This window comes from Urocitellus parryii, chromosome 1, assembly GCF_045843805.1.
Source record: "Urocitellus parryii isolate mUroPar1 chromosome 1, mUroPar1.hap1, whole genome shotgun sequence".
Taxonomy (NCBI): Eukaryota; Metazoa; Chordata; class Mammalia; order Rodentia; family Sciuridae; genus Urocitellus; species Urocitellus parryii.
Window position 1 is genome coordinate 230,915,457 of NC_135531.1, and position 12,709 is coordinate 230,928,165.

Consider the following 12,709-nt stretch of genomic DNA (forward strand, 5'->3'; position numbering starts at 1 on the left):
GTCCCTTACTCCTGATGATGATTTATGCCTTATTACATCTGCTTTAAAATGTTGAAACAATGATCCTGGGCCTTCCCTCTTCACTCCTCACTATTATTTTGATTCAAGAAATCAGCTATTTTTAAGTTTTTATTTCTAATCATGGTTTAGCCTAAAGGATTTGGAGGGTTTACGTGTAAGTTTTGTATATTGGGAATGCTTCATTCATGACCCCAACTCATGTACATAAAAAGGAAAAATCATCTTTCTTTTTAACATTTCCTTCTCCAATCTTTCTTAAAAGATATTTGTTTTTTAAAAAAAGAAAAACAGCTAGGTTTATTTTTGTCTACCTTTGACAACAATCAACTCAGAAATATTTATTGAGCATGATTTTGTCTTAGGTGCTGGGAATATAATGAACAGAGTTGTCATGGATTCTGCTGAAAAAGATCTCATAGTCTAGCAGGAGGAGATAGATGCTCAGACATGTGATTTTGATGCTGTGTATTGAGGGACGTGGTACGGGCTAGGAGCTGATAATGCACAGAGTGGGAATATCCACACTGGACTTGTTAAGTCAGAGGCTTTCTGTCTCAAATGAAACCAGAAGATAAGAAAGAGTTGAGACACAGGAAGACAGGGGAGAATATAGTAGGGGAATTCCAGGAAAAAAGGGTTGGGCAGAAGAACATAATAAGTACATACCTGAAGTTAAATATCAAATTCATAAGAGTATACGCATGGAAGAGGATGGAATAGAGACTGGGAAGGGAGGGATAGGTAGTGAAGGTCCTGGTACACTACCTGAGGGAATTTAAACTTGCAATAATCTATTTGAAGTCTTATAAATGATAGCTATTATTATTGAGCAAAAGAGCTATATCATTTTTCTGCTTGTTTTTCAAATATTTTAGATATTATAAAACATTCAACAATCCAATTTTAAAGATTCCTATAGTAAATTCTTCCTGGAATTTCGTGTGAAAACTATTACTACCACATGTTTATACATCCTTTTTTTTTGGGGGGGGGATCAGAACCAGAAATGATTTTTGCCTTATAGGAAGCTGAGTAAGTGCTTTTTTTTTTCTTTGCACTACTTCAAGCCATTAAGTACATATGTTTTAAATCTTTTTATTGAAAATATTTTGATATTACTGATTGTTCATAATTTCCTCTAGAATGAGATGATATAAATCATAATTTAAAATGAAAACACTATTTGAACTTCCTGGATCTTCCGTTTTTAACCAGTAATTTTAGTACATACTTTCTTAAGGAGAATTCTTTGAACAAGATAAAAATCCTAGCACAAAGGAAAAATCATACTTGAGTTTACAAATTAAAATGTAATCAGAAGAATAACCTTAGGGCTTATCTTTTTTTTTTTTTTTTTTTTTACTGCTGTGTGAGTAACCCAAAGGGTAGGTAGATACACAAAAAGTTATTCAAACTATATGTTTAATATCAGCACAGTATGTTTTCCTAATATTTGAGCTCAGTTGATATGTTCATACATATGTGTACATTGGGGTATTTTACATACCTTATTTAGTCATATGTCATGGATGAACATATATCCTAATCTGCTCCCCAAAAGATTTATATTGACTGGAATGCAACAGGTACTGCAAAACTGTAATTCCAATGCCTTAAAAATCCCCCAACACAAATTCCCCCAACCAAGTTAATAAAATTGGAAAGGAGCTCTTACCAGATTAATAAGAAAGAAAAATTGTGAAGAGAGAATGTATTACCTTTCCCTGATTGCCTTCTTTGGACATGAATAGGTTTTACTCCTTAGCTTCCACGTGATGACTGGGTAAGACATGTAAAATATTTGAAGTTGGACAAAAATGATAGGAGAGTTAAATGACCATGAGTTCCCCAGGATGCTGTGCATATGAGATTTTAATAGGTTTCTGTCAAATTTGGAAGGAAATTAAGAGTTTTAATTTTTTAATTAAATTGAATATGGAGCACAAGAAAGAACATGCCAAGTTTTTACTTGACTAGACATTTCACATGATCAGATAACATTCAGTAACTTTTTAATACCAATCTGAATATATTACACTTAAATATTTTGATTATTTGGAGACAGTCTTCCAGAAATATAATTAATTCCTTTCCTTCATCGAAAATCTGTAATGAATTATTCGTTCAACTAAAGATTTTGCCCTAGCGTGACAGACTATGTGTAAAATATAAAAACAAAATGTCTCTTATTTTTTAAAAGAACAAAAAGATCATCTTCTTTTCTGAATAATGTATTTCAGAAAGGCATAGAACATTCTTCCATATTACAATGATAATTATTTTTAAAAGGCTAGAATTCATCTTATACCATCTTATTATGCACTTTCCCTCTAGAACATGCTAAATCTATCCTCCTGAGTTTAATTTCAAGTCTTTGAAAGGAATGTAATCTTAAAAAAAATTAGAAAGGAATTTAAGCTCCAACTCATAAATTATCATTTTTCCCTATGGGAATAGTTTGAAATTACATACTAACAACACTCCTTTAATTTAATATTCTAAAAAAACAGCATCCGAAAGAAAGAGAGTAGTGAGTAGCAGGCCAGTGTGATGATACATTTCATTAAACAGTAAAATAACCTTCAGCCTTCACAGAGTTGTTTTTTATTTTCTAGGTCTTTACAAAGCACAAAATGAAAATCCTCAATGGCCTGAGAGGTAGAGATGAAGAACCCATTTTCCAAATGGGCAACTGAAGCAATGAGGTGCATTGCTATAGACCATAAAAGTGGTCAGCAGCAGTGTCAAGATTAGAAGCAGGAGGACTTGATTGCATTTGTTTACATGGATACCCAAAACATATCACTGGAATGATAGGTGTGTTGTGGGTCCATTCCTGCTGCCTGTGTTCCATCTTGCTCTATGACATGAAGAGCTGATGGAAGATTGAAACTCCGTGTGGAGTTGATGGTGCATTTATTCCCCAGTGTCAGACCCATAAAATCAACATGAGGAATGATTATTTATAGTGACCTAGCTTCAGGAATGTGGTCTATATAAAAAGTACATAGAATGGATACCAGCAAATGAGATCAAGATATGAAAAATAAAATTGAGGGACGGCCAATGCATGATGGAAAAATCACAACTTTGGTTCACTATTTCTACTGTCATGCCCTACAAAGAGGTGTTTGTGAGTACAATTAGAAATAAATTATTGAACGGATTAGATTTGAAAATTAACTAGCATTTCTATGCTTAAGTGAGCCTTCACTGGCATGTCCTTAAATTGGGAGGGAATAAGCAGGGTCTCATTTTGCTGCATATTATATTTAACACATTTCTTTCTAGAGTACAAAAATATATTCTTATCCACTGCACATGATTTACCAAGCTCCTCAGCTACAGTAAATAGTAAAGAAAATTCAATGATTTCACATAGTAGAGGTTATGAGTCCAACAAACAAGATGGCATCACTGGAGGTACATTTGTTGGGGGTGGTTTGTAGGAAGTGCCAGAAAATAAACAACCATATTGTCCTTTAGGCTCATAAGAATGATGTCCATCAATGTCAACACCACAGTCACTGTGTGAGTAGCCAGTACATTAGGGATACACCGACATAGATGACACACAGCATTATCCAGTTTATCCTTGTGATTGGCGACCTGTGGTTACCTGTTACGTGGAGGACGACATTGGAAGAGACAGTGCCACTAGAGTTTTGGGCCCGAGCCACATAGAGGCCTGCATCTGCCTTGCATACCTTCGGAATGAACACGGAATGCTTTGTTTCCTTGTTTAAAACCTGTAAGTGCCCATCTGCAGACAATTTCTGGCCCTTCTTGTACCTAAAGCAGAGAGTCAGTTTTTAAAGTCAGGATCACGGTTCATTCACATCATTCCCAAGTTCTAACAAATTGCAAATTAGCTCAGGAGTTCTACAGTGCTCTGTAGGATTAGCAGGAGCTTTCATAGCTATGACATATTCCAGGGAGGCTGTTTATCTTTCTAGCAGAGGTTGGCAACTGGAAGTCAGAGAGTTACACTGATTGGCTTAGATCATGTGTTTGAAATATTAAGTTTGAAAACATTGAACAATTGGAATATTACATGTAAAAATTCAGATATCCAGCTACTCTTAAAGAAACCAGACCCTCTGATCACACTGGGTCACCATTTGCTCATGGTGATAATTACCTAGAGTGTGAAATGACACCCTCACATTCAACCTGCTTCACTCTTTCTGCAGCTACAGAGCAGCAGCTGTGACGCTGCCTTGGATTCTCTGTTGGAGTGAGACACATTTCCCCCTCAATTTGTATCATCAGATCCACATAACAGCACAAATGTGCCACAGTAGAGGAAGCGACTTATACATCATTTCCTGGCGAAATGAGTTCATTTAATTTTTGTAAATTAATTTCATTAGGAGAAGATGGCTTCTCATTATAAAAGGCATTTATGTAATTGGATTTTGACTGCTCATGACATATTTCTAAAAGTTTCCTATGAACATGAGCACTTACCTTTCTATAATGCAAATAATTTATTTTGTATATCCTGCGTTCTTGATTATTTATTTATATCCACTTTCTTCCCCACAGGGACTAATGACTAACCTGAATCATTTTTTTGTTGTTGTTCCATTGCCTAAGTGAGAGTTTTGAAGTTTTCTGAGTATCCTAAATGTATGTCTCCCTGATAACTTGTCAGTTGTTCACTGAACAAAAGTTTTGTAAATCTGGTGGCAAAATATTTCCACCATTTGCAATGGTTCTCCAACAATATATATGTTGCAGTAGTTCTTCAGCCATATATACTAACCAAGTTGTTTATTCATGTAGACCCAAACAAGAAAGACTTCAGACAACATTTTTCTTTGGGGTGAATCGATATTTAATAATGAATTAAATATCTTCTAAATTCAAAAATACAAAATTTTTTGACTTATTAAAAAAAAACCCATGCACATGTAAAATTAACAAAATAAAGCCAAAAAATATTCAAAGTTTGTACTACACACAACTGTGGTTTTCCTTACAAACTTGAGAAACCCAAGTTTTTTTGTAAGTTCTTTGGGTACCTTGTTCATAGTTCATGTACTATCAATGGGCACACACATTAACCGAAACTATTAATGTCTACTAAAATATATTGATAAATAAAAGCGAGCTTACTTATCTTAGTAGAAACTTGTTATCACATACTTATGTTGTCCTCAAATAAATCTAGTTAAGGATGAAATTTTTTTTGAAGGTTTAAAAGTAAGCCCCATACTGAGAACATTAGAACTGCATTTGCAGTTAATGACAATAGAGGTTCAAAACCTAAAACCTACAGTTTACTTTTTCTAAAACAAATAGGTTGAAAAATAATGATGTCTCTAGAGTGAAATGATATTGGTCACAGCTCAGCTTTTATGATAACTCTCAAAAAAGAGTTTGTTAGCTGTCTCCTGGAGCAACTGTGAAAGAAATGCTCTTATTCCACCTCTCACACTGAAGAAATTTATAAGAAGAAATCTTAGTAAAACAAATATTACAAAGGAGGCGTGTGTGACTGTTGGAAAGAGAGAACAGGTGAAACGAAAGAAGAACACCTAGATTCATGTATATTAATTGCATAAGGGGTGTTAAGCCAAGAAAACCTCATGCTGATGTAGAAACAGACAATAGGGAAAGTATTTCAACCCACAATCTTCAGATGAGGAACATTAAACTGAAAACAAAAACAAATGCGACCAACTTGCAGTGCTTTTGGAGTTTGTTAAATTATTACTGTATCGGGTTACGTTTTTTCCTTAAGGGTATTAACCATGCTGCTACTAAAATGAGCACTGGAAGTGAGATGTGAGATCTGATCATGCAGAGTGGCAGTGTCTAGAACGTTAGCCAGCAAGCCCTAAACCTTTAGGTTAGCACACACAGAATAACACCCTCAGGGGTTGGGTTTGTTTGTTGATGGCTTATCATTATAGGCTACCCACCATGTCAGTGTAGGCTCTGGAAATCCTGTTACTTCAACTTCCAATGTCACTGGAGAACCTTCCATAACAGTTACATTGGACAGGAGCCTGGAGAAATTTGGTGCCTGGCCAGCGAGGCTGACCACGCTGTTCTTGGCAGATGTGCTGCTCATCTCTTCTTGGGGAAACATTTTTTGTCTCTGAGAGCCCCTGCTGCTGCCTGATGGAAAGTCAAGGCCCTGGAGGGCATCAGGGGAAGCATGCAGCCTGTCTCGGGTTTTAGTGACGTTATGATCAGCATGCATTTTCTCCTGCGTTTCTAGCAAACTTCCCTGAGCCTGAGGGTGCTGCTGTAAAGCTCTCTCATGCACTTCACTCGGCATGCTCTCCGGATGCTTAGCACTGATTTTGTATAAGGCAGAACTTGTTTCCAGAAATCCTCCGGAGGTGAGTAAGAATTGGGGGTAAGGCCTCTCAAAATGACTTGAAAATGTTTCTCTCTTTTCACTGCACTCATCGGCAAAAGCAACGGGTGGTGGAAGAGTGGATTCCTGGGCCTCCCCAGGACCACTGGTCCCCATCTGCATCCTGCAACTGCTGATGTGAATTAGGGGGGAGGAGCCGGGAGGCTCTTCTACCTCCATGTCTGAAGGTGCAAGGGGGGACTCGGGGCTTCCTGGGAGTGGAGGCAAGGAGATGTCATCAGGCGAGACACACTCATATTCTTCTCCTGACAGCATATCTTCAGGCAGAAGCAGGCCCTGGACACGGCTCTCTTCGGCAGAGGACAGAGGCCTCAGGTTCTGGGGAAGTCTATCTTCTCCTGCTCCAACAATGGCCTCAGTATCTACCACCTGCGCCTGATCCTTGGAGAGAGGAAAACCAAAACTGTTAGTTACGCACTTTTCTTTTTCCAGATTTCAATCAGAGGGAAACTCAACTTGCAAGAGGCTCATTAAAAAAAAAAAAAAAAAACCTCCAGTGAGTTAAAGCCCAGGGAGCTGGCACAGGGAACGTGGAACTTGAAACTATTTTGCCTACCCTGGAAACAGTCCCGTCCCATGACTAAGAATCATCACACTGACCTCCAGTCCCTGTGTAAAATGTGACAGGCCCTGTGAAATAGAAGAGAGAAGGCCAGTTTTCATCTGCAATGAAGGGGTTGGACTGGATCGATGTCTTTCAAGCAGTGACCTGAGGAGTCTTCCCCCACCAGGAAATTTGGCTTTGGTCTGGTTTATCTCTACCCCATGTGTACACATAGTTCCTAAAGTGTAGTTCACCTTGTTACATGATCCCTCAGACCCTCTCACAATAACCCCTCTTTTTTCTCAAAGAAAGCTATCCCTTGTTTTTAAACATAACATTATATTTATCATTTTAGCCATTTTTATGCACGCATTTCAGTGTTCATATTGTTGTGTGACCCACAGCCCCATCCATCTCCAGAAGTAATTCATCTTTCCAAACTGAAACTCAGCACCTAGCAGATAGTAGCAGATCCTTATTCCCTTCTCCCAAAACTCTGTCAGCTGTGATTCTATTTTCTGTCTAAGATTTTGTCTACTTTGGCTACTCTCGGTACCTCATACAGAGAAAGCCATTCTTAATGACTGGTTTTATTCTTACATTGAGAAATATTTGTTGAAGCCCTACTATGTACTAGGGACCATGCTAGGCATTGCAGGGGTGACCTGATAAGGAAAAAGAGATCCAGTCACTGCACTTGGGGACTCGATTAGTGATCAAGGGGGAGACTAGCCGTGCAATCACATCACACATTTCACAAGACGGCATGCCAAGACATAAGGAGGGACACTTGGCACTGCCTCCAGCACCCCTCCTGCTTGAATTGTCCTGGTCTGTCTTCCCAGAATCCACATCTATCTCTGGTTTTAAGGAGAGGCCCAAATGTCCCTTCTGGAAAAAATATTGAAGCTAAAGTTGATTTAATCTACGCAGTCTGCTTGTTTTATACACACTTTTAGTGCTTCTCCTTAGGATTTGGGGTGTATTCTTACCTTTACTACTGTTTTTCCTGTAGCTTCTATGTGGACATAAGAAATCCATCCCCTGCCTTGACTTTGTGCTTTTCATTTTAGCCCATAGTCGTGCCCTTGCCATTTTATAAAATGATTTTTTAGAAAATAAATGTGTTTGGGAGTTGGAGAGTAGAAGCCAAGCAGCGCTCCTTCCACCATTCCAAGAGATGAGCTTGCCTCAAAGAAAACATATACCCAGTTTACAGAAAGTGCCTTCTTTTGGTCATTGAGTAGAAGTCTAAATTCTGGTTCTAAAACCCCTGAAGTTCAGAACCTGGTTAGCACAGTAGGACACACATCAGACTCATAAAACCCAGAAGTTTTTGAAATTCCCTCCTATTGAAGAAAAGGAAAATATAAATTACTGCTAGGTGCAGTGTCCCACTTTTGGAAGCCCAGATACCCAGGAGGCTTAGGCAGGGATTGCAAGTTTGAGGCTAGATGGGGTAACATAAACCCCTTCTCTCTCTCTCTCTCACACACACACACACACAAAAAAACCCTCAAATTACTAAATAAACACACATCCAGTAAATAATATCTCTCCTTCTTTTAGTTGTCCTACCATAGCTTAGCATGAATTCTCTCTTCATCTCTTCCTAAAATTAGAATGTTTATTTTCCTTCTCATAGGGACTTTGATCCAACTGCCTCGTCAGTTTGAGAATCTCCTCACACCAGTCTGCCAGCCTTGAAAACTTTCTGAAAGGCTGCTGTCTTTAAGAATTGTGTGCTTTACTTAATACTGTCTTCCTATATTCTGCCAAGACCTGCCTTCTTGCAGTTTCTACCAGGGATTCTGATTTAGCCTACAAAGAGGGAAGCTCAGCAGCCTTTTCAACAGGTCTCTGACTATTTGGAGAATTGGTCCTGCAACCTCTAAACCTCTATCTTTGTACTAAATATCTCTAGTTTTTCTTCTTCCCAGAACTTTCATCATCTGGTAACTGGAGAGGTCTGACTCCTGTGAGCTCAAGCTCTTCCCAGGAGAGCAGGGACATTCAGGCCTTAATTCCTTAACACCTTTTCCCGTAACCTATGCCTCTCTGCAGAGCAATGATCCTTTGAAACTGTCTGAAATTTTATAAGTTGAAGGAAGAAACTTGACTAAAAGTCCAAGCCACTCACATTCCTCCTCCTCAATCTCTACCCAGGAGGAATGACTTCCCTCATTGGGAGCATGGAAGAAGGAACCAATCATGTTCATCTCTGGCTAAGGTTCTCTCTCTGGGATTTGCCTTCCACCAAATGGGTATGTTCCAGGTGGCTCTAAGGCATGAACACCCCTAGAAGCCTGTGGCTGTCTAGCTGTGCACCAAAGTGACTGGGTAGACAGGTCTATCTAAAACATGTGTGAAGTTTGAAAAGTCCAAGTCACATCCTCCAATCTGGCTTTTACTGGCTACCAAATTCGCAAATCCTGTCTTATTTTCATTTGGTGTCAATGCATTAAGGGAATCCAAAGATTAGTGGGTTTGTTTTGTTTTACTTCTTATAATTCCTAATAGAAAAAGCTCTTTTCACAGAAAAATAATGCTACCAGATAATGTCTACTAAAACCAAGAGGACTTATTACTTTCTCAAGTATTTTTCTGGAAACATTTCAACTTATTAATGAATGTTACCCTCTCAATATTTACTTTCCAGATGGGGAATAATCAGAGAAATCATCACCTCCTCAATTTCTGTGATAAATTTTTATTAAAGCGATTGTATCAGTTCATGTTTTTACCAGAACCACATGGACCATTGATTCACAGTGAGTTTTTAATCAACTAAAATTTCCTATCTCCTCTGACCATTAATATCATTGATAAGAATATTGGAAACTATAGAAATTTATAAACTTGCCAGTTCAACTATCACCAACCAAACTCCTATTTCTCCACTTACCAAGAGTGCTATCATGACTGTTTATCTAATGACTTTCCAAAATTGCAGCAAATGATATGTATGGCACTAACCTAGAAGTACCCATTAAATAATCGTCTTAGCCAGATGTGATGGCACACACCTGTAATTCCAGTGGCTCAGGAGGCTGAGACAGGAGGATTATGAATTCAAAGCCAGCCTCAGCAATGGCATGGTGCTAAGCAACTCAATGAGACCTTGTCTTTAAATTAAAAAAAAAAAAATACAAAATAGGGCTGGGAATGTGGCTCAGTGATCGAGTGCCCCTGAGTTCAATTCCCAGTACCCCCCCACCCCCAAAATAAATAATCATCTCAGTAAGCAAAATAAGATGAATTGAATGTGAGATTTTTAAAATCCATTTGGCTCTGGCACTTCTTCCTTTGTTCTCAAATGCAAATGAGCATTCAGTTTTTAAGTCCTTATGGAATTTTATAGTAACTACTTTCAAAATTCACTAACATGTAATTTCCTATGTTTTTTTTATGTTTTTCATTTACGAAAAAGGTAACTAAACATTCACACGTTCCAAATATTTTCTCTAATTTTTCCACCATGAAACCATCTTTGCTTTTAGGAAAAAAAAAAGTGTATGTTTTCAGAAAGGAGTAAATAAATCTACATATCTCAGAGCAGACAGGACATATTTGCACCAATCTGACACATTCTCAAAAAATAGCTAGGAAATTATCTAATTCACCAAAAACATAATTCAGCTCTAAAGTTATTTCTCTTTTATCTGTCATTGTTCTTTATTTGACTTTTTTTGGTCAATTTCTGTCATTTATTCCCCAATTCTAAGTGGATGGGTGACCTATGGTCTCGTCTGAGTCCTCTACTTTTCTCTCTATATTTTTCCCTTCAAAGACCTCACCTACCTTCATCCCTAATGATCAATTGACTTTTAATTAAACCTAAATCTATAGCCTCAGGTCTTATCTCTGTCCTGATTTCTGAACTTCAATTTCCACTGATGGGCGGACTTACTTGGGTTTACAACTATTGCCAGGTAGGCAGAAAACCTATCTGGAAGGGAGAGCAGAATGCTATTCTCCATCCATCCAACTGAGTGGGCAGAATCTGTCCTCAGAGCCCATTGAGTGGGGGCCACCTATGTGGCAAATGTAAAGGCATACTACAAGATTCTACCTACCCCCCAATTTCTAGGACAGTTAGTTTAGGATACATAAGATTTGATGAAGGCAAGTAGGAAATAAATAAAGAAAGACACTGGGCAGAGGGATTGGTCTATGAAAGGCCTTTATAAAGAAACCCTTAGAGGATGCTGTCACAGCCAAGAGAGAATATTCTCTTTGACACCTTTGGGCACTCTTGGAGGGGACAAGGTAACAGAGGAAGGAACAGATAGGTGGAAAAGAAAAGCAGTTTGTTTCCTCCAAGTTTTTTCCAAGGCAAATGTGTCTATAACATCTTCTCCTATCTGCCACGTGATCAGGATTGATGGAGGAGGGTCAAGGACTGTCTTCCATAGTCTAAGAGCACCTCACTGAATTGTTTGGTATAAAAGCACTTCTGTGTCATTGCTTTATTACTCCTAATGCAAACAGATGAACAGAAAGAGGGGAAAGCTTGGCCAGGACATCTACAGTATTGTTATAAAACAGCTTATTTATATGCAGCAGTTCCTTGGAGATCCTCTTTGGTCTTATGGAAAAGGTATCTGGCTAAAATCCACAAGAACTGGGCTGCCTGCCCAGTTCTGACACTACCTTCTGTGAATTTTGGAGTGCAAGATATTTAATCTCTTTTGGCCTCAGTTTCCTCAACTGTAAAATGAGATTTGATTAGATGATTGTTAAATCCCTCCCAGCTCTAAAATTCTATAACTCTCAATGCTGGCATCAAACGCCCTCATCTTTTACCAAATAGTTTGATGACTTTAGGCGAGACTCTTAATACTCCATGACTCCATTTAACCTTGGGAGTTTTCAGACATTACTGTGGATTTAGCTCCGGCACCCACCTTGGGGATAAACACCATCACTAATCTGTTTGCAGTGCCCCGTGCGCTGCTGCACTGACTGAACTGCCTAATTCCACCTGCTGTGTTTTGGAGTCAGAAAAATGAGAAGCACTTTGCTATCTCCAGGAGAAGATTCCTGTGATGAATATATTCTTGAAATAGTTTGGTAGAACTGTTCTTTCTGACTCAAATAGTTGTCTGAGGAAAATTAACACCATTTAAGGGAATCAGAATTGAATGCCATAATTCCCGGACAAGCTTTTTACTTGGCGTGTCTTGTTATCTGCCCACATGGTATTTTGGAGAATCATTACATCTGACCTATATATACATAATAGACACAATAAGAAGTTAAATGTGATTGAGCTGCTTAAAAGTGAAGATTACTGCTACCCTTTCATTATTCTGTCTGTACCAATTGCACCAGAATGGGTGTATGAAATGATGTCAAAGAGAATTTTTGACAGCTGTAATTGTGGACCTTCACTTTTATTCTAAATGACTGATGATCTATCATGTCTTTTAATTTATGTTAAAATAAAAGGAATTTTCAATGAAAATAAGTCTCATTTTTTTATTTAAAAAGAGATCTTTTTCTTCTAGCAAGAAAATAAAAGCAAGAAAGAAAAACATTTTTTTTTTTTTTTGCTATGTATAAGTGAGTATATTTGCTTTGGTAGTAAAAACTTTTATCTCCGAGTTTTTAGTAAATGTGCCTGGTTCATAATATAGCAAAATGTGCAGAATGAAGTAAACTAACAATATAATGTTGGTTTTGGAACTCTTGAAACTTAATTAAGAAAAAGTAGTGTATTTAATATTGTTCTTTATTTCAACTAGTTG

The 12,709-nt window shown here is 37.9% G+C and overlaps 1 protein-coding gene across 1 annotated transcript in view; it reads right to left on the reverse strand.

Annotated features, from left to right (window-relative positions):
• Positions 1–1,932: 1,932 nt before the first annotated feature.
• Ccdc141 (coiled-coil domain containing 141) overlaps positions 1,933–12,709 on the reverse strand; it is a 183,471-nt gene continuing 172,694 nt past the window's right edge. Inside the window, exons 23-24 of the mRNA XM_026392006.2 lie at positions 5,952–6,796; positions 1,933–3,813 (exon numbers count right to left, since the gene is read on the reverse strand). Coding sequence (XP_026247791.2) covers positions 3,546–3,813; positions 5,952–6,796 — 1,113 coding nt within the window. The 3' untranslated portion in view covers positions 1,933–3,545. The remainder of the gene's footprint in view (positions 3,814–5,951; positions 6,797–12,709) is intronic.